Source organism: Kwoniella europaea, chromosome 1 (assembly GCF_036810445.1).
Source record: "Kwoniella europaea PYCC6329 chromosome 1, complete sequence".
NCBI lineage: Eukaryota > Fungi > Basidiomycota > Tremellomycetes > Tremellales > Cryptococcaceae > Kwoniella > Kwoniella europaea.
This window is the reverse complement of record NC_089487.1, coordinates 14,190,014-14,209,196: the sequence shown is the minus strand read 5'-3', so window position 1 is coordinate 14,209,196 and position 19,183 is coordinate 14,190,014. Positions and strand designations below refer to the sequence as shown.

At 44.9% G+C, this 19,183-nt stretch overlaps 5 protein-coding genes across 5 annotated transcripts; 2 read left to right on the top strand and 3 right to left on the bottom strand.

Moving 5' to 3' along the window:
- Positions 1 to 333: 333 nt before the first annotated feature.
- V865_005425 (uncharacterized protein) lies at positions 334 to 3,521 on the bottom strand (the record flags this gene model as incomplete). Its single annotated transcript, XM_066229197.1, has 10 exons — positions 334 to 360; positions 434 to 529; positions 656 to 902; positions 984 to 1,105; positions 1,172 to 1,529; positions 1,596 to 1,926; positions 1,987 to 2,793; positions 2,864 to 2,986; positions 3,048 to 3,197; positions 3,272 to 3,521. 10 exons carry the CDS (start codon positions 3,519 to 3,521, stop codon positions 334 to 336), a joined length of 2,511 nt encoding a protein of 836 aa, XP_066085294.1.
- A 395-nt stretch (positions 3,522 to 3,916) lies between these two features.
- On the top strand, positions 3,917 to 5,255 carry V865_005424 (uncharacterized protein; the record flags this gene model as incomplete). The annotated part of the gene is made up of 8 exons (XM_066229196.1): positions 3,917 to 4,037; positions 4,088 to 4,133; positions 4,182 to 4,305; positions 4,372 to 4,491; positions 4,621 to 4,685; positions 4,748 to 4,856; positions 4,931 to 5,002; positions 5,079 to 5,255. 8 exons carry the CDS (start codon positions 3,917 to 3,919, stop codon positions 5,253 to 5,255), a joined length of 834 nt encoding a protein of 277 aa, XP_066085293.1.
- A 471-nt stretch (positions 5,256 to 5,726) lies between these two features.
- Positions 5,727 to 9,257, top strand: V865_005423 (uncharacterized protein; the record flags this gene model as incomplete). Its single annotated transcript, XM_066229195.1, has 16 exons — positions 5,727 to 5,866; positions 5,946 to 6,067; positions 6,127 to 6,169; positions 6,237 to 6,318; positions 6,388 to 6,426; positions 6,507 to 6,648; positions 6,733 to 6,763; positions 6,870 to 7,044; positions 7,127 to 7,180; positions 7,240 to 7,712; positions 7,794 to 7,863; positions 7,945 to 8,096; positions 8,174 to 8,269; positions 8,347 to 8,392; positions 8,519 to 8,644; positions 8,754 to 9,257. The coding sequence occupies 16 exons, from the start codon at positions 5,727 to 5,729 to the stop codon at positions 9,255 to 9,257; spliced, it is 2,295 nt and encodes a 764-aa protein (XP_066085292.1).
- Positions 9,258 to 10,025: 768 nt separating this feature from the next.
- V865_005422 (uncharacterized protein) lies at positions 10,026 to 14,632 on the bottom strand (the record flags this gene model as incomplete). Its single annotated transcript, XM_066229194.1, has 12 exons — positions 10,026 to 10,054; positions 10,111 to 10,504; positions 10,568 to 10,755; positions 10,813 to 10,915; positions 10,977 to 11,222; positions 11,278 to 11,478; positions 11,570 to 12,028; positions 12,090 to 12,314; positions 12,380 to 12,589; positions 12,670 to 12,764; positions 13,473 to 13,641; positions 13,700 to 14,632. The coding sequence occupies 12 exons, from the start codon at positions 14,630 to 14,632 to the stop codon at positions 10,026 to 10,028; spliced, it is 3,252 nt and encodes a 1,083-aa protein (XP_066085291.1).
- A 1,283-nt stretch (positions 14,633 to 15,915) lies between these two features.
- Positions 15,916 to 19,152, bottom strand: V865_005421 (uncharacterized protein; the record flags this gene model as incomplete). The annotated part of the gene is made up of 8 exons (XM_066229193.1): positions 15,916 to 16,196; positions 16,261 to 16,332; positions 16,413 to 16,751; positions 16,817 to 16,966; positions 17,034 to 17,466; positions 17,522 to 17,615; positions 17,672 to 17,870; positions 17,952 to 19,152. 8 exons carry the CDS (start codon positions 19,150 to 19,152, stop codon positions 15,916 to 15,918), a joined length of 2,769 nt encoding a protein of 922 aa, XP_066085290.1.
- Positions 19,153 to 19,183: the final 31 nt, after the last annotated feature.

Sequence of the window (19,183 nt, the reverse complement as noted above, 5' to 3'; positions counted from 1 at the left end):
ACTCAGATATGTGGGATACATTCTGACTATTACAAGGTGATCAATCATATCATTCTTCTATTACTGTAGGTCGATGATTGTCAGAATCGTCGTAGCCTTATGTTCGTATGATACAATGGCCCGTTTCAGTCAGAAGACAATTCAATAATTGACGGACGATTCTTCCCCAACGAAGATGAAGCATCTATGCCATTCTCTGGTTTATGCATCTTGGGTTCTGATTGTCAAAGTAAAAATCAGACAGGCATCTCAATGGTTGGGATGTTAGGTGAATATTATCTATCATCTCGTTACTAATTATTGTACATAGAACAATGATGGTTCTACTCGGCTCTACTCGATCATCGAGGCATCGAGACCCTAATGAAGACACAATACCAGTCAGTCAGTCAGCTGTTGCTCATCTTCAGAAGAAAGATGAATACCAGCTCACCAAACCATTCAAGAACATATTGACATTTCGTAATTTCATTTCTGCTCTTGCTGGGGATACGTTTGGATGTCTGGAGGATTGGACGGTGTGTAAGATCTATTCAAACCAGAATTCACCCATTAGCATTGGTCACGTGAATGCAGGGTCGGTCGACAACAACGCAGACAACAAGCAATAAACAGTAATAACTTAATATCCCATGGCACCGGAGAGCTAACTCACCTTCTCTCGCAAAGCAGCCACCAAATTCGTCTGATCTTCCTCTGCCGCATTGACAGCCAAGACAGCTACGAAACCCCATACTTCCGCTTCACGCCTTTCCATCTCTTGACCTTCTCTATCCGAGACTGCATCGCCTCCTATCAGGTATGCACCGGGACCGAAAGCCGCTTTCTGAGCGACTGAAGATGGGAAGAGATCGTTCAGGTGAGGGAGAAGGACGTGGAGGAAGTACGTGAATGTTTTGGACCTGATCAATTGCAATCGCAACAGTCGAAATTGTTTATCAGTAAAAGCACTAATTCGCCACGGTTATCCGTAACGACCTTACCATTGTTCAAGCTCTGCTGGATCCACTTGTTGATTCGGTTGAGGGTTCATAGGATCTGGTGTAGGCGATCTAATCAAACTTTGAGCTTTTGATAGTAACGCTGTGTACAAAGCGACACCAGGCTAAAATGGCATCAAAAGACCATATCAGCTACTACCCCGGTTCCGCTTCCTGTGCAGGTGACTCACCCTTGTAGCAGCGACTCTCCATACTTCCGATCGCTGAGCTGAAATAGCCAACATTCCAGCTACGAGACCAAGACCACATCGGTTGATGATCATATCCACACCAGGGATAACAAATTGCAGGAAATTATCAGTCTCAGCTTCCCTCTTAGCTCGATCTAGTCGATCGGCTTTGGTGAGCAGGGAGGCATCTGCTACGGGAGGTGGGGGTGCTCTGGATACTACGTCGAGCTGAGTGTAAGTGGCGATGAGAAGTGAGAGCAAGGTGATACTTTGAGTATGAGGGAGGTGTCTCAGTAGTCGAGGGAAGAGCTTTTGTCCTTTGATTGGATTGATAAGTGAAATGAATGGATGAGGGTTACTGCATGAGAATACAAGTCAGCTCATCGGTTGACTGTGAATCGCGGAGGAGCGCTAGACAGCTTACCTGATATCAAGTGGTTCCATTACCATCAACCTCCTCCAGATGATATCCACCTTGGCTTGACATTTAGCATGCCAAATCTCAATCTCTTCCATAGCTGTAGGGGGTGGGGCTTCTCTTCTCATCTGCTCAAGCTCCAAGATAGCATCGTACAACTCTTCAAGGGCAAACATGACTTGCTTCTTCGTCAAAGCCGCACGATGGATACCAGTCTGTTGATTGAGTTGAGAAGCAGGTCGGTTCTCAGGTTTGTTACTTGTTGGAATGGCAAGTACAGGTCGGGGCGCAGCGGCATTACCTCGAGTGACTCTACCGAGAGCTCCTTGCAGAGCAGCTAAAATCGAAAGAGTCAGCTAGACTATCGTTGACAAACATAGCAAAAGAGGAAGCTCACCTGTGTTAGTGACTTTCTGATGTTGAGCTCTATTTTCTACCAACTTCTTCACCTGCGTTGAGAGCTTGGTCATAGTATTTTGACCCATTTTACCAAACCTATTTCCTACTGGACCGCCTACACCTAGACCCATCCCAGCACCGACCTGTACAACAGTCGGCCCATCACCTTGTCCCTCAGCTATCATCCTACGTCTTTTCAGCGCCGAAAAAACTTGAGCGTAGAAATCGGAAGTGTAGGGATCGGCAGTAGCAAGTTGAGAAAGTTGTATACGGGTAATGAAATCTTTATCGGATGATCCCATGAGATTATTGTATTTGGCCATAGACTGGATCTTGCTTGTTATTCTCTTATGTAACTCTTCCATCCTTGCTAGTTCCTCTGGAGATGGCTGAGGAGGATGAGGAGGCTGAGGTTGCCCTTCTTGTCTTGGTCCAGGTGGGAAAGCGGGTGTAGATCCCCCAAGAGCCGAAGAAGGACCTTTACCCAATTCAGGGAACATACTATCCAACAAAGCTTGTTGGGACGCGTATCCGGAACCTGCAAGACCTGGAACTTGAGTTGGCGTAGCTTCTCTTGGGGGAGCAGGTTGTTGAGGTGTAGCTTGTCGAGGGGGTTCGATTTGTTCCACCATTTGCTTTTCTATTTCTTCGAGTGAAAGTACCTTCTGCTGAGTAGGGGCGGCAGCAGATGTGGAAGGTATAGCCATCTGAGCCATCTCTGCTTCGATTTCCTCCAGAGACTTGATATGCCCAGGAGGAGGCTGTGAGGGGTAAGAAGCTGAGGGAGGAGGGGTAGGTTTGGTCACTAAGTAAATATGATGTACACAGGTCAGTGTTGAGTGGGGACATGAAACGTAATGGAAAAATTAACTTACTAGAGCTTGGAGCCGTACCCCATGCTGGACTAGACACAGCGGGCTTGTTCCAAAGATTCTCCACTGAACCCGATTGAGCTGTGGGCGGTTTAGGTCGAGAAGGAGCTTTGGCGGTGGTGGTCTCTATTTCATCATATTCTCGTCAGCTACCGGATTTCACTTGAACACCTTCGAAGCAGCTCACTTTTCGTTGGTCTTGAAGAATAGAAATCATCTTCTGAAAATGCGAACGGGTCTGACACGGGCTTAGGTTTATATCTCGATTGGGTTGAGGCTATTTTACCTTTTGCCGTAGAGGCTGGAGCAGGCTGAGAGGAGAACTGGAAGTTGTTACCTATACATCAGAATTATCATTCAGCATATCGTCCGGAGTTGAATTGATTGATATGTTGCGGGATTTTCACTCACTTATTTCACCCAGATCATCACCAAAAGTCTCATCATTCAACTCATCACCACCTTCCAACAATCCTCCACCTCCCATACCTCCTTCACCCCAGGTATAAACCGCCAAATCTTCTTCTTCACCTGCTCCTCCCAGTGCAAACGTCTCGTCCACATTGGAGGCTTGAAATCCCGAAAATTGCTGTTGACCTCCTCCTCCTCGTTGACCACCCCTCTCGGGAAGGGAGGTGTCGAAACCGAAGAAACCTGACATCGGATTTCGTTGCGATGTTGGAAGAGTCGAGTAGAGAAAAGGATGTCTGCTCACTTGTCCCGTGTAAGAGGGTCCTGTGGTGACTATGAGGGTTCACTGACAGACAGACAAAGGGGTATACGACTCAAACAATGTGCAATGTCAGACTGTTGTATCGTTGTAACGATTGACATTGACCGAGTGTTAACATCCATCGAGTATCGAGTATCGTCATATGACATTCACATATGCCACTTGAGCTATCACCGACCATAACTCCGAAAAGTCCTTACTGCTGCCCGGTGGAGGTGGTCCTCGTCCTGTGGTCTGTGAATGAACCCCGAGGTCAGACAGAGTGATCATATCGTGTATGCATCCAGAACAGAACATCCAGTGGTCTCAACGACAGCGACAACATGTTGATCAAGACCTCCTACCGAGACGTGCCCACCAAAGCAAATGGCAGAGCAGGAACCATCCGGATCTACCTGATCGAGCCCAACTTACCAGATTACCCTCAAGCCAAGTTCCCAGGATGTGAGCTCTTCTTCTCTTGCCAATAGACCAGTAGCTGACAGGCACGATAGGTGTTGTATTCTCTGAGATATATCAAGTGACAGGTCCAGTGGAAAGGTAAGAATTTTTCATGGTGTTCCAAATTGAGCTGATGTGCGCAAATAGATTTGCAGGTAATATCGCCTCTGAGGGATATATAGTTGCCCTCCCCTCGTCATTCCACGAATTCGAGGGACCAGAAGCTATACCTTATGATACAGAGGGTACAGATAGGGGAAATAAATACAAAGTGAGTACCATGGTCAGCTAACAGCACAGCTCAAAGTGAAGTATAGCTGATGTAGTAAGACCTTAGATCGAAAAGACTGTCGAGGGATATGACGAAGATGCGACACTATCTGTAGACTTATTGTGCTCTTTGGAGAACTGCACAGGGAGGATAGCATCTACAGGAATGTGTCTGGGAGGTCATTTGGTATGTGTCCACTGCGATGGTCCCTTCAATCCGTCTGATGCAAGATGAGGATTTAACGCTAAAATACCGTTGTCCACCTTCTCAGGCATTACGAGTGAGTTATTTTCTACATGTTTTGATCAGAATCAGCTCATCAAGATACAGTGCGCTTTTGATCCCCGAGTATTGGCAACCTTCTGTTATTTCGCTACCGAGTGAGTATATCCCTCCAAGCCCTCATTCTAAAACGATCATGCATGCTGAAACATTGTATTAGCGTTCACTCAGCGACCCTCGGTAAAGGCAAATCAGACGATACACTAATCAAGATTCAAAAAGGCGATTTGACTGGAAAGGGAGAAGTGACTATGGTATTTGGTAAACAGGCGAGTTGACCAGCTTCCTATCGAGTTGTTGTAATGAAAGATAAGCTGAATCTGCAATTGTGCTTGTGATACAGGATACTCATGTTGACCGTAATGGGCGGACTTTGATTCGAGACACGTTGGATGAAGCCGGTATACCTTTCACGGTGAGCACCACCCCATGATATGTAACCTACAATAGGAAGTACGAATATGCTCATGCGTTCTCTTCGACCTTTGTAGTTCCTCGAAGTTCAAGCTCAACACGCTTTCATCCGAGACGAGTCATCCAAAGGCAGATGGGATGCCTCTTTGACTAGGAGTCTATTCAGTATGATGATGGAATTGTTTAACAGGACGGTAGCGAGAGATCTGGGTGCTAAAGTTGGAGGTGGTGCCAAATTGGAGCATGTCTGCTAGATATCCCTGTTACAGGGCTGTGTCTTGTATCTGGTCCTAGAGGATGCTGTTTCCGACACGGATAGAGCGATGAATGCAGCAGTGATTGTCCGGTTGACCTCATACCTCGTTTCACAAATGAGATATACTACTGCACTCTGTATGAGACTGTGTGCAGATCCAGAGATCTATTTATTTGTCCGCTAATACGAGTGCATATTTTACCGGGAAAACCGGACATCGACACTGACACTACTGACCGGCTACGGTGATCAACCTGTACTGGTTCGCATGGGTGATCTTTGTCCAACGTAATATTTGATCGATCCAATTGTTATACAATTATCCTTCCTACCTGTTCGCGTATAAATCATTCATAGAGATCTCAGTGGTATATATAAATCGTCCATATCGAAGAAATTGACTGTAGTATTGATCGTTGCCTTCACTGAACATCCCTACGCACGACCATCCACCGAAAACAACCATATCATGTCCCAAGATGACGCGCCTTCTTTCCCTCTCACTCATCTAACAGCCAAAGACATACATATCCAGGGACGACATTTCGTAGATAATCATGGGAGAGTCCTGAACCTCAGAGGAGCGAATGTCAGTGGGTCAAGTAAAGTGTGAGTCTCCTGTACATATTCTCACCTTCCGTTCTTGGGTTATGATAGACGCCTAACTTAAGCAAGTTATTTCCGGTAGACCATCCAAACCTATACCAAAGATACACGAACATGCCCAAGTGAACTACGTCAACAGACCTTTCCCATTGGAAGAAGCTGATCAGCACTGGAAGAGACTAAAATCATGGGGATTGACTTTTAGTATGTTCATCTTTTACAAGCGAGTCAAGCTATCGCATCTAGCTAACTTGACGAGTCAGTTCGAATCACCGTTACATGGGAAGCGGTCGAGCATGAAGGGCGGTGAGTGATTTTTGAGCCCGACTTTTATGATAGAATCGAGGGACTGACCTGATGACAATCGTTGTAGGGGTATATACGATGAGGGTTATCTCGATTATCTCAGAAAGCTACTCGAAAGCATGGAACCATATGGATTGGTAGCTTACATCGTACGTGTTTTCGTCTCCTCTCCCAAAACGATAGGGCATGAAGCTAATGAGATGTGGGACTGGTAATAGGCAATCCATCAAGATGTCTGGTCGAGATACTCTGGAGGTGTAAGTATGACTGCGCACCGTCCCTCATGTGGTTGTTACAGCAAACTGATTTTTATTCTTATTCTTCAACATGTCTTCAGTCAGGTGCACCGGGCTGGACATTGACATCAGCGGGATTCGATCTTTCGAATGACGGAGAGACGTTAGCTTTGTCAGGTGCTGCGTTCCTGGATGGGATAAAAGGTCGGAGATTAGGTGGAGAGAGGGGATTATGGCCTACAGGTGAGTCGCCGTGATCAAAATCATGAGGACCAGATTAGATGGATGAGAGATGGACGATTGACAGAAAGCTGTGTGGTGATATAGGGTATCAGAAGCTAGCCGCTGCTACCATGAAGTGAGTAATACCTTCCCTTCAACCTCGATACCTCGATATGTCAAGGTTTAGCCCCTTGGCTCTTCTCTGCGAGGACAATGATTGATCATATATTCCAATACTCTAGTACGCTATTCTGGGGTGGTGAGACATTCACACCTTCGCTCAAAGTACCAACCACGACTTCAGATGGTAAGACCAAGAAAGTGAATATCCAGACTTATCTACAAGATGCTTTCTTGAAGATGTTCGAGAAATTGGTAGATGCTGTAGGAGATGTTGGAAGTGTGTTAGGCTTCGAGGCGAGTCCAAATCGAAGACAATGTATCTGAACACTGGAGTAACACCATCCTGATCAAATTCATGTTCGATTCCATCACACAGTTGATGAACGAACCTCATCCTGGGTATATAGGACTACCTTCTATCCATGAATGGGTAAGTTGTGTCTAACACACTCGTCTTCATCATATAATGACAAATGTCGCTCTCATCAGAACTACAATACCGATTTACATCTTGGTGAATTCCCTTCACCCCTCCAATCATTTTCCATGGGTGCTGGAAGACCTACATCAGACGTACCAGTATACAAACGTTCTTTCCCTTATCCGACTGTCATTTCCAAATATACCACGGCTAATTCTGAGGGTGTACCTGCGTGGACAAAGGGCAGGGAAGGTTGTATATGGGAAAAAGAAGGTATATGGAGGTGGTCCGATAACAAGAAACAGGCTATAGCATTACAAGAAGATTATTTCACTAAAAATAGGAAAGGCGATAAAGTTGATTTTTATCAGGACTTCTATTTCCCTTTTGTCCAAAAATGGAATAGAATCGTGGCATCCAAACAAAAAACCAAAGAAGATGGGGATCAATTGATGAGGATGGTTGAGATGATACCGAATGAATTTTGTCCAGAGTACGAGGAAAGTAAAAGGCCGGATAATATGGTTTATGCTCCTCATTGGTATGTCGCTTTACGCTGGACTGCCAAATTCTAACAGAGCTCGATTGCTAATCCAGTTGTTGATTAATTGTTCCATCACAGGTACGACCTGAATGCTCTGTTCAAGAAACAATTCGGATTCATGACAGTCAACGTCCAAGGTTTATCTAGGGTATGTCTCGGTTCATCAATTTTCATCATGTCTCAATTAGTGTTGCCATGATTATCAGGCTTATCGTCAACGGTGATATAGGGAATGTTCCTCCTCAAAGCTTTATATTTCGGAGCCAACGGGGCCAAGGCGAATTACGCCAAACAAATCCAGACGATCGTATTGGAAGCGAGACTAAAGCTGGGCGCTGTACCTGTCATCATTGGTGAATGTGGTGTGCCTATGGATCTCAAGTAAGTTTAAAACCCTCATCGCGTTTCCGGCGTTCGTTTTTTGTATAATTGACTGATAAATCCGATTTCTCCAACAGTAACGAACATGCATTGAAGACTGGGGACTGGAAGTATCAAAGACAGATGATGGATGCTATGATATCTGCTTTGGAAGGTGCAAATGTCGGGTTCAAGTAGGTTATCAATATTACAGATGATCGATTGGAGTGAAGATGATTTTGCTGATTGTAATCTGGGTCTTTTGTGATAGCTTGTGGACTTATAACCCCGATAACAGAGATGATATTGGAGATGATGTGAGTATATAAATCTTGGCTTCCTTCCTTCCTTCCATCTCAGGGAATCTCTTTCTGGGATTCAAAAAATCAAAAGCATTTCGTACCTGACTGCAGGATCTCTGACGCTCTTTGTTGTTATCACAGTGGAACGCAGAGAACTTTTCTTGGTACTCGGACCATAATCGGTCTCTGGCTTTGAAAAAGTCAGAAGATACAAACATCGGAGAAGAAGATCTGGATGCAGGAGGTAGACTTTTGGATGTTGTCGTTGTGAGTGATCGTCATCTACATCGTCCTTGTTATGACATCATACCGACATCAACCTCCGGCTCTACTGTATTTTTAAACATCCATATTGACATCTATCGATCTGTTTTAGCGTCCTTACGCAATAGCCGCGGCCGGTACACCCCTTTCATCATCCTACGACGCCGAAACAGCTTTGTTCACCTATAGATATAACTCTCCAATCAGAGTATCCACAGAGCAACCAAGTATAGAAGAAGTCACTGAAATATTCCTACCTCGACAAGTGTACTCTGAGGGACAAGTAAGATTTTCACTTTCGCTAGGAGGTAAAATATACTTTGATTGGGCAAATCACAGATGTTGGGTATGGTTTGAAGAATCACCTCATCACAATTTTATTGATCTAGGTCCCAGAGGTACGGCAGAACATAAAGTTAGAAGAGTAGATATTTGGGTTCCCAATAAAGCTAAATCGAGTCAAAAAGGATGGACCATCTCACAGATTCTGATATTGATCTTGTGCTTGGTATTTGGTTTGTTGGGGATTTGGTGGGCTCAAGAGATTGAATGGAATAAGGAGGATAGTGCGTTGAGATATCATAGACCCGGAAGTAGATCTTGGTTCAAGACCTAGACTTAGATATAAACGCAGATATGGTAGATTCACTAAGATGAGGGAAAAAAAAAATCCAAGATGAGCATATAGTATGCTATCTATGAATTGTGTGGATCGAACGAATTGTAATGCATGCATGTCAGAATGAAACATTCAATAATTTTCAACCGAGCGAGAGCAAAAAGCTACATCACATTCGTCGACAAATGAAAGTGATGATTGTTTAGCACTAGTCCTTCACAGGTCACACTCCACAAGTCCGCTCATGCCATCCAATCGGACCATGTACCATCTCGATCTAGCTAGCATAGGAAGGTGCATTACAGATAAGAGGAATTACACCAAAGATCAACCCATATCATATATGTGTTTTGTGAAAATTGTAATGTTTTATATATTGGTAATGTTGAAATGTAGCGTAGTGAGCAGAATGATGTGAATGGAAAGAGGATGAATCAATTGTGCAGGGTCGTGGATCGATTGATGGAATACTGTATATATATAAATATGATGAGATGAAAATGGAAATGATCAATGAGAAAAGAGGCAAGGAGAGAGGGAAAAAAGAAAAAGGTAATCAAAATGAGGAGAATCAATGAGTTAGGAAATTGTCAGTTTATAGGGTATACCAGTATGTTGTTTGTGAACTATGTTATATAATGTAAACTCAGAAAAGAGAAAAGAAAGCGATCATCAAATATCTATATATGATAAGATCAAATCAATTGTACCTTGAATCCGAACAGGTATCATCCGAAAGCTCAAATTTTGATAGATAGTCGACAATCAATGAGATACCTGGACGTTACTCATAGCTACAAAGAACTTGATCAGCCATCCATGTCATCCAGTCATACGAAGTCACACTCACCCTGTGTCACACCCTCCACACCTTGATCACTCGATGCGGTCCCGCCCGAACCACTGTATCCCCCTCTGCCGGTAACGTTCGCTCTGATAGGGTGAGGACCCACATGAGGGAAATACGGTCCAGTGGCAGTGTTAGGACTGGAGTTGGCAGCAGTAGGCGAGGGAGGCATGAGTCCAAAAGCGGAATTTCCTCCAGAGGACGATCTGGAGAACTTCATGTGGGATATATCAAGTGATTGATGTCTCATCGTGGGGTTGATCCGAGATTGGCTATGTGGATGAGGGTGGGGATGAGCGGTGGTATTGGAATGGCCGGTGGACGCTTGTCGGACTCGATCTTGGATGATGGGATCGGAATCTCGTTTCGAATGGTCAGATTCAGTTCGAGTGGGTTGCTACGACATATCATTCTGGATCAGCTAATAATCGCGATCGTTTGCAAGACACCGGTAGCTTACGTTAGATCCTGGCCACAAGTCAGAACTTCTCTGAGGGTTTTGATAGCTTAATGGGCCGGCGAAGCCTAATGATCCCTCATCGCCGGATCGATACGCGCCACCACCCGGACCGTTGAATAGGGCTCGCACGTCAGTGGAGACGGTGACGGGACGTTGTCGTCGCTCAACGAGAGATTCCCCTTCCGCCTCTGCTTGTATGTATCAGCTTAGAACTCGAGACAAAGATCATGGGTGGTTCGACTGACCAGTATTGTTCGCACCTGTGGCTAACAGCTTGCTATTGAAATGGGAGAAAGCATCCGCGAACGAGTCCACCCTCTTGGTAGCGTTAGAAGGGTAAACTTGGATCTACAATGATTGAAAGCCAGTCAGCCAAGTACGATCCTGTTGTTTGAGAAGAAGTACTCACATTGTGCTGGCCTAGCCATTCCTCAAGGGCATCTCTTGCCGTACCCAAGAAATCAATATTACTCCTTTGACATCTGAATTTGAAGATGGCTTCGTCGCCTTGACCAAATTTGGCAGAAGGTACAATAGCGATTTGATGATCTCTCTTGACACGTTCAGTGAAGAGAATGAAGTCCGTCGATGTTACTAGACGAGTGAGCTCGGGGTTAGGCGGGACGTGAAGATCAGCTTCGAAAGGGACATGATCCTATGGATTGACATCTAGTAAGTTCGTTGCCACACTTGGAAAAGAAGAGACGTACCAATAACATAGCAGCTGCGATATGAACTTGAGACTCAGGTCCAAAGATAGTCACGATATCACTTGCGCTCTCCTTGTATGGAAATCGAACGACCGAGTTTGTCTTCTGTTCGATATCATGAATGAAGATGCTCTTTTCTCCGAGAAGAGTTCGATGGTACCGTCTAGGGATAGATACACTCTCGACGGTATAATCCTTATCCTGTTGATGGGTTATCGAAAAGCCAAAGAGTATCAGCTGAAGGTCTCAATACGCCAAGTCTCAGATCAGCTGAAAGCGTAACCCCACTTACCTTAGGATTGACCAATTCCATTACAGACTGTTTCAAACTCTCCAGATTGATAGCATTCTTAGCAGGAGTCCTAGCCACGACATTATCCTCATTATCTATATATCCTCCTAGCGCAGCGAATTCCTCGGCATTGGAAAATTTCACATAAACTCCATAAACTTTCATGATCCTCTGGATATTTTTACCGCCAACTCCGATGATCCGCTTATGATAACTTTCCGGTACATGGAAGGAGACTTCGGCAGGTAATTCTTCTTGCAACATTGATAATCCTTGTAAAGAACCTAGATCCGATCCCGAAACATCCATGAGGAAATTGTAATCGTTGAAAGTCTCAAATTTGATTTTCACTCCTGCCATTTTCATGATCTTGTTGATTTTACCGTTTTTCTTACCGGATATGAATTCGCGATGTTCGTTAGCGAGCTCAATCTGGAATCGGATTTCGTGGTGGAAGTTCTGATCAAGAATAATACGATTAGCAAACAAGCTACAACTGATCAACGTACGATCAACCTACATGTATAGCTTCAAGCTCGAGTACCATCATGACCGCTGCTCTGACTTCCTGTTCCAATCCATGCATTTCAAAGCAATTCGATTTGAACACCACTTCAGCGCCAGTGGCGTGAGCGATACGCTTGAGGATCGGTTGCATCTGAGCAGGATTCAAAGTAGCTTGAGGCATGAGAACATCGAAGGAGATCGGAAGTAGCCAGAAGGATGCCACGTAGAATTGACAAGCCTGATCATTGAGCGTACAAACCAATCAGTTTCATTGTGATGAGACATGAAAAGATATCAACTTACCAATCCCATTACACTTCTTATGGTCCTTTCAATATTGACTCTATGATCACCAAACACAGTAATCAAGCTAGCTTGAGATCCGATTGAGGGTACTTGGATATATGTTCCATTATCACTCATGACCCCTTTTACTTCTTCGAGACGTTCGGTAAGTAACCAATCGAGTTTTCTAGGTAAGATGGCGGTATCTCTCGATATGACAAGTTTGCTCTGAGGGGGTCAACGTCAAGTATCGAAGCATCAGCCTCATACTTCCTTGCGAGAGGGTGTCTACATGTGAGCTGACTCACCTTCTGCACAGCAACATTTAACAACATATCTCTAGCTCTTTGTACCCCGAAGAATTCACCCGTGATCCAAATTTGGTTGGCCTTGCCCAACTGACCTTGTTCACCTCCATGAATACTCAATCCGGGATGAGGACCATTACCATATTGACCCATATTGGGACCCATACCCATACCCATATTCATCTGGTTCATGCCCATATTCATCCCTGGTCCACCGATGCCCACATGCATATGGTTCTGACCATGTCCTCCAGGCCCATGTTGTCCGTACGGCCCTGGTCCTGGTCCATGTCCTGGTCCCATACCCATTCCCGGTGCTGGTCCATGTCCATGTCCGTGAGGACCCATATTCATGCCTTGCATCCCATGATGCATATTAGGTGGCATTGGCGAGTTGATTCTACTATTTGGGATACTTTGATAGCCCGTATGCATAGTGGATATCCCTGTATGGTTCACCGACATGGGATGTGGAGGACCATGCATGGGGTATTGCATACCTGGACCATTGTATGGCATCCCTCTAGTAGTCGAAGGGTCGATATGGAGCGGTTGAGGCTGATAAGGATAATGTACGTGTTGATGAGGGTTGTAGACCGGTGGACCGTTGTTACGCTGTTGAGGATGAGGTTGGAAATTACCATTTATCCCTCCCATACCCATATGCATCCCGTTCATCCCCATGTTAGGTCCACCAGGTCCTGGGCCTGGTCCTGATCCGGGACCCATACTGCCAGTCATTTGCATACCCATGTTTCCGGTAGGTTGCATTCCCATGGTGTTCAATCCTCGATATCCCAGACCTTGCTGTTGCCCAGGCTGGGGAGGGTTGAAGACGCCAACAAGGGGGGTAGGATAGTAAATATTGGTGGCTGTTTCCTCTTGAATAGATTGGATCACGCCTCTTTTACGAGATGCAATGATATTGTGAAGCTTATAGTCTATGTCGCACACTTCAGAATGAAGACCGCTCTAACAGAAGTACAGATCATCAGCTGACCGGATCGGATGAGACCACTAGTTGACTCACGAGTTCATCCAGCATGACCAACAACCTGACTTTGGCAACTTCGACACTTTCCAGCGGACCAGTAATGACGAGTTCGCACATCCGTTCCGTCTCTAGACCATATGTGACAGGCGCGTTTGGCGGAGGTGCAGGTGCAGGTACAGTAGGACTGTTACTTGCATTAGACTTGGTAGGTTGGTTATCAGGACCATTTGTACTTTCCGGTCCGGCACTTCCTTCTCTTTGTGACGCAGAAATCGCAGATGTTTCGCCTTCAGCACTTTGAGCTTGGCCATCGGCAGTAGCTAAAACCGCCCCACCCACTCCTGCCCCAGGTATCTCGATATTCAGAACCGCTACATGAGCTTTTGAATCCAGAGCAATCTCATCTAATCTTCTTTTCACGTCTACTTTCAATGGCGAGATATTCGACAAAGGTGATTCTAGGAGCTCTGTTCTTGATACTTTCAATATCGTTTTATTATCTTTTGGAGTTTCTCTCAGGATGGCTCCTCGAGCAGACATAACAGATTGATATCCTCCTGACAAGTGGAAATTCCACGTCGTAGTTGATGGTATAGGTACCGAGTCATCCTTCCCACTTCCATTCGATTCTGCATTCCCATCTGTCTGCTGAGGTTGAGATTGAGGGTTCAGATCTACTCCGATGGATTCTTTCGTGACTGTCACCAAGCATCCTTCCCGGGTCGTAATGTCCAAACACATCTTCTGAACATCGTTCCAATCCTTCTCCACTTGAGCTGCAGTAGTGAGGTTGGTGGTCAAAGAGGACTTGCTCGGCGGAGTCGTGGCAGAGGTGACATTCGGTAGTGGTATAGTCGAAATATTACCTGAGCCCGGTAAAGCCAATGAAGAAGGAAGGGGTGAACTGGTAGATCGAAGTGATCGAGGTGAAGGTCGATGATAAGTGAATGAGGTGGTGTAAAGGTCCATTTTGTATGTGTATGTAAGTTGATGGGTATCGAGAGATCACAAGGTAACAGTTCTGGGGACACTGAAGAGGTATTGGAATAGTATACTTGGTATCGATAGATGAGGGATATCGATTGATCAGAAGGAAATGGGTGTTAGGACTAAACAGGGATAGGTGGTGTAGGTCAGTCAGTAGTCGAATACGGGAGAGGTCATATACAAGAGGAAGAGGTACAAGAAATTCAGAGTATCATAAATGATGGGAGAGAGGCACATTGAATGAAGAAGTAGAAGAAGGCTGAGATATTCAACCGATGTAGGAGAATGGACGAACGGGGTGTTTCATTCCAGAGACAAGGTACGGTACGACGGTAAGGTAGAGAGGGTGAGGGTATGATACAGAATGAATGAATGGATGTGACAGTGAGACAGATCGAATCAGACGCAGGATCGATGAACCTCTACCTGAACGATTGACTGGGCCGATATAAAGCGGTTCACCGAGAATATAGAGAAAGATAGAAGAGAGTCCCACTCACCCTCTGTGACATATATACAAGCAATTTCACGTCGATTCGCTCACTCGATATCTATGATGTTATATAGTACCAACTGGATACTGGTATGACCGTTACGTTGCGTTGTGCTGCGTTTCCTTTCCGCTTCTCGTCTAATCCAATTCAGCACATCCAGCAGATAGGTATCTCGTACAAGACGGTATGGTATTTTCTTTTCGTTATAACAGCACGAAAGCACGAAAGCACAGTATAATGGGGTATGATAATTGAAGATCTAGCTCTGTGTGTATGTATACGAGCTATCTTCACACGAAGGTAACTATGTAACAAGATAGGGAGGTATGAGGATAATGGAAGATGGATCGCACAAGCTTAGCTGAGGCGCGTTCGCTCATCCCATCCCATCGTATGGTGGTGGTTTTCGGATATTTCCTAAATCACTCACAGCTCTTACGAACTTAGCTTGGTCTTTAGTCCATTCCGATATCGTGCTCTGGGTGACAATCCAGAGTATGTACAGTACGAGTACGTGGCATAATAGATCGGATCAAGGAGACAATAAATGATATGTACATACATATGCAACAAGATGATATATCACGGTAATAATATGCGTTGAGAAAGAAGTAACGGTTGAAATCATTAGATGAGATGCTACGAGAAATGAAGAGATTAAAATAATGCTTGTGCTGTGTTTCGATGCTATGATCTAGAAGAAATAACCATCTCCCCTTCCCTTCACCCTTCATTAAAAGTCGAACATACAGGGTACTACACCAGAACATACTACATCTCAATAACGACCCCTCTCCTTTTCCGATCGTACATCAAACCATTATGGACATGATTCGTAGGAGCGTTGATATCCCTTTCTTTCAACGGTTGGATCATACCGTTCCCATTGACATTTGGATATCTCTTATCGCTGGGTTCACTCTCAACAACAAAGTCTTCCTCATCTCCTTCTTGCGCCTCATCTGCATCTTCAGCGGCTTGGTTGACCCATCGGCGAGTAACAAGTGGGTTTATCTGGAAACGTTCTTGATAATGTTCATGTTCGGGACATACTACATCAAGAAGCCCTTCATAAGCACTCTTATCCCATTGTGCAATTATTCATTTTGGACTCACAAGAATCACGAGTAGGTGGTATACCTTGCCCGAAAGGTAATTCTCTCATATCAGGATGGAAATATGCTCGATCTAAACCCAACAAACCAAAATGGTCAGCTACCAATCCAGACCTTCAGATCTCAACCATTATAGCTATAACTGGGACTCACGTCTGCCATCCTCAACTTCATGCAATTCACCACATTTCCCATCCTTCGGATGAATCATCTCATCCCTACCTTCTTCCTCATCTTCCTCACCTTCTCGAGGAGCTATGAAAGGGTGTCTGAGAGCTTGAGCAGCAGTAAGACGTTTGGTCGAATCGAGTCGTAACAACTTCTGACATAGATCAATCGCTTGATCGATCGCTTCTATATGTTCTCGAGCATCATCGGGTGTAGGATTGGTCATATGCGGTGTGTATATATGAGGATTGAGCTTCATGACTAACGACGCGAGAGAGGAAGGGTGAGAGTCGAGGGTAGGCACGTTAGATATTATCGTTCGATCTATCATAGTAGAGCTCAGTAATTTTGGCCCAGAGATCATGAAATGGTAGCGCAAGTCGACTCACTGTGAAGTAAAGCACATCGTTCCATCGCTGCCCTTCCGAAGATAGCGGCAATTTCCATTAAAGCCTCGATGTCATCACTCGAATTGAATACCGGGAATTTATGCGTCAAAATCGACAAGAGCATCACCCCAGCAGACCAAATATCGATTGCTAAACCCCATGCCCCAGACATCAGCAATCAGACCACTTACCCTGCAGTGAGATCAGGAGTACTTACCAACAGTCTGATCAGGACATTTGAGCAATACTTCCGGTGCTCTAAAACCTCTTGTTCCCGCTCGATTAGTCTTGATCGTCGGCCTCTTATCCTCATGAGGGAAACCTATTCTACCTTCACCTTGTCTAGATCTTTTCCTCGCATCGTAAACAGCTTGTTCCACTATTGACGTTTCTCCGGTTTTGATCTTTGATCCCTGTAACGAGCTGATAGTTGCAGGAGCATGTTGACAAGCCGGTTTCCTCGGTGGGACGTATCTCTCCGCCAATCCGAAATCAACCAAGACACCTTCTCCCGTTTCGTAATCGTACAGGAAGTTGGCAGGCTTGACATCTCGATGGACAATCCCTCGTTTGTGTATATCTTTCAGGGCTCGGAATAAGCTTTGAAGGTATGATCGAATATGTGGTGGGTCCATGTGTCGGTAGAAATGCTGAAGCAAGCAATGATGAGTTGAGGTGACGGTTAGCGGTGTCCAAGCAACTCACTCGAAAATCATCACTCCGATGAAAGGGTAGCACAATGATGATTTGATCTTCTTCTCTGAATGCACTGATAAGTTGCGAGACATTCCGGCAACCTCTGTACAGAAAATGAGAGGTAAGCTCGGTCCAGTGGGAATGATCTCGAGAGCTTACCTCAACGCCTCAAGAATTGCTAATTCATTTTCTATTCTAGCTGGACTACTAGTCACCAAGATCTTCTTCAGAGCAACCTTGACTGCTGGGTGTTCGTTCGTATCTTCATCTTGATCCTCATCCGGTATGCCAGACCAATATTCATTTGCATAAGTGCGGTTCAAGCAATCGTATGCCAAATAGACGGATGAAAATGTACCTTTGACCGAGAATGATAATTCAGCTATACGCACAAAGAGGAATATTGAAATCATAGCTTCGAAGCAGAATTCTTACTTACCTTCACCTAATCTATCAACCACTTTATATGGTAGATACCCGTCTACACCTTCTCTAAGTACGGTCAAACTCTCTGTAAAACTCCTTATATCCCTTTTGATCGCTGTTCGTTCCAAGACCGGTCTATGCTCCATCTCATATTCGTCTGAATCACCCGAATGATAACTCTCAGGTGATCCACTTCCTTCTTCCTCTCCTTCTTGGTCTTCTGCATTATCTGAGTAAGCTTGTCCGTTCAGATCGACAAATGAAAGATGGCCGTTAATGTTGTTGTCGTTGGTATTCTGTCTCTGTCTTGAAGAGGAACCTTCTATAACTTGAGTCATCGTATCATTGACCAAGTTGGAACCGTAAGATTGACGATGTGAAGATGAAGTTGACCTTGATTTCGATTTCGATATTATATCTGGGGGCGGGGGAGGCATCACTTTCCTTAGATCGATAGTCAAAGGACGTGGATTGGTGGATACATCCCCATCATCATCAAATGAAGGATTATCTTGTGGTTCATTCTGTTCTTCCACTAAAAATTCTTCACCTTCTCCCTCAATTCGGCCATACTGTTGATCTTCATCATACTCTCCTTCATTTTCGACCGTGTATTCATCTTCTCCCTCGTCGTCTTCCTGTTGTATTATCGTCTCATCCCCTCCACATTCACCTTCTATCATTTCCGTCTTCCCAGTTTGTTCCGAAAACAAAACGCTCTTACTATCCTCTTCACCATCCCCATTCTCGCTCGTCCCTACTACCATTTCTTCCTGCGCGTATGAACTCGGTCCAGCGATAGCTGTGGTAGGTGCAGAAGCATTCAAAAGTTGAAAAGACGAAGTAACTGTCCCATCCACAAGATTCGCCGTGGAGTTGCAGGCAGATCCATCCTCAATAGGTGTAGCCTCGCGTATACGTTTAATCCTTTTAGGTGAAATCGTCTCTCGATTCGCACGCTTGACACCACGCGAATGAGGTAGGGATAGTGGATTTGATGAATGAGTTGTAGATGTTGAGGTTGTCGCTATTAAGGAAGGTACGTTGAGGTGAGTGGAAGATGATGGTTCGATATCGTTTTCCTCGATTTCCAATGGCCAGGTGGTTATCCTCGAAGTCGAAGCTGAAGCTGAAGCTGGTATATCTCTGGGTGAAAGTGATCGCGATGTAGACGTAGATATAGGTACAGATGCAGAATGGGCAAGGGAGTTCATGACTTTTCTACTTATCTCGTCTCTCTCGTCT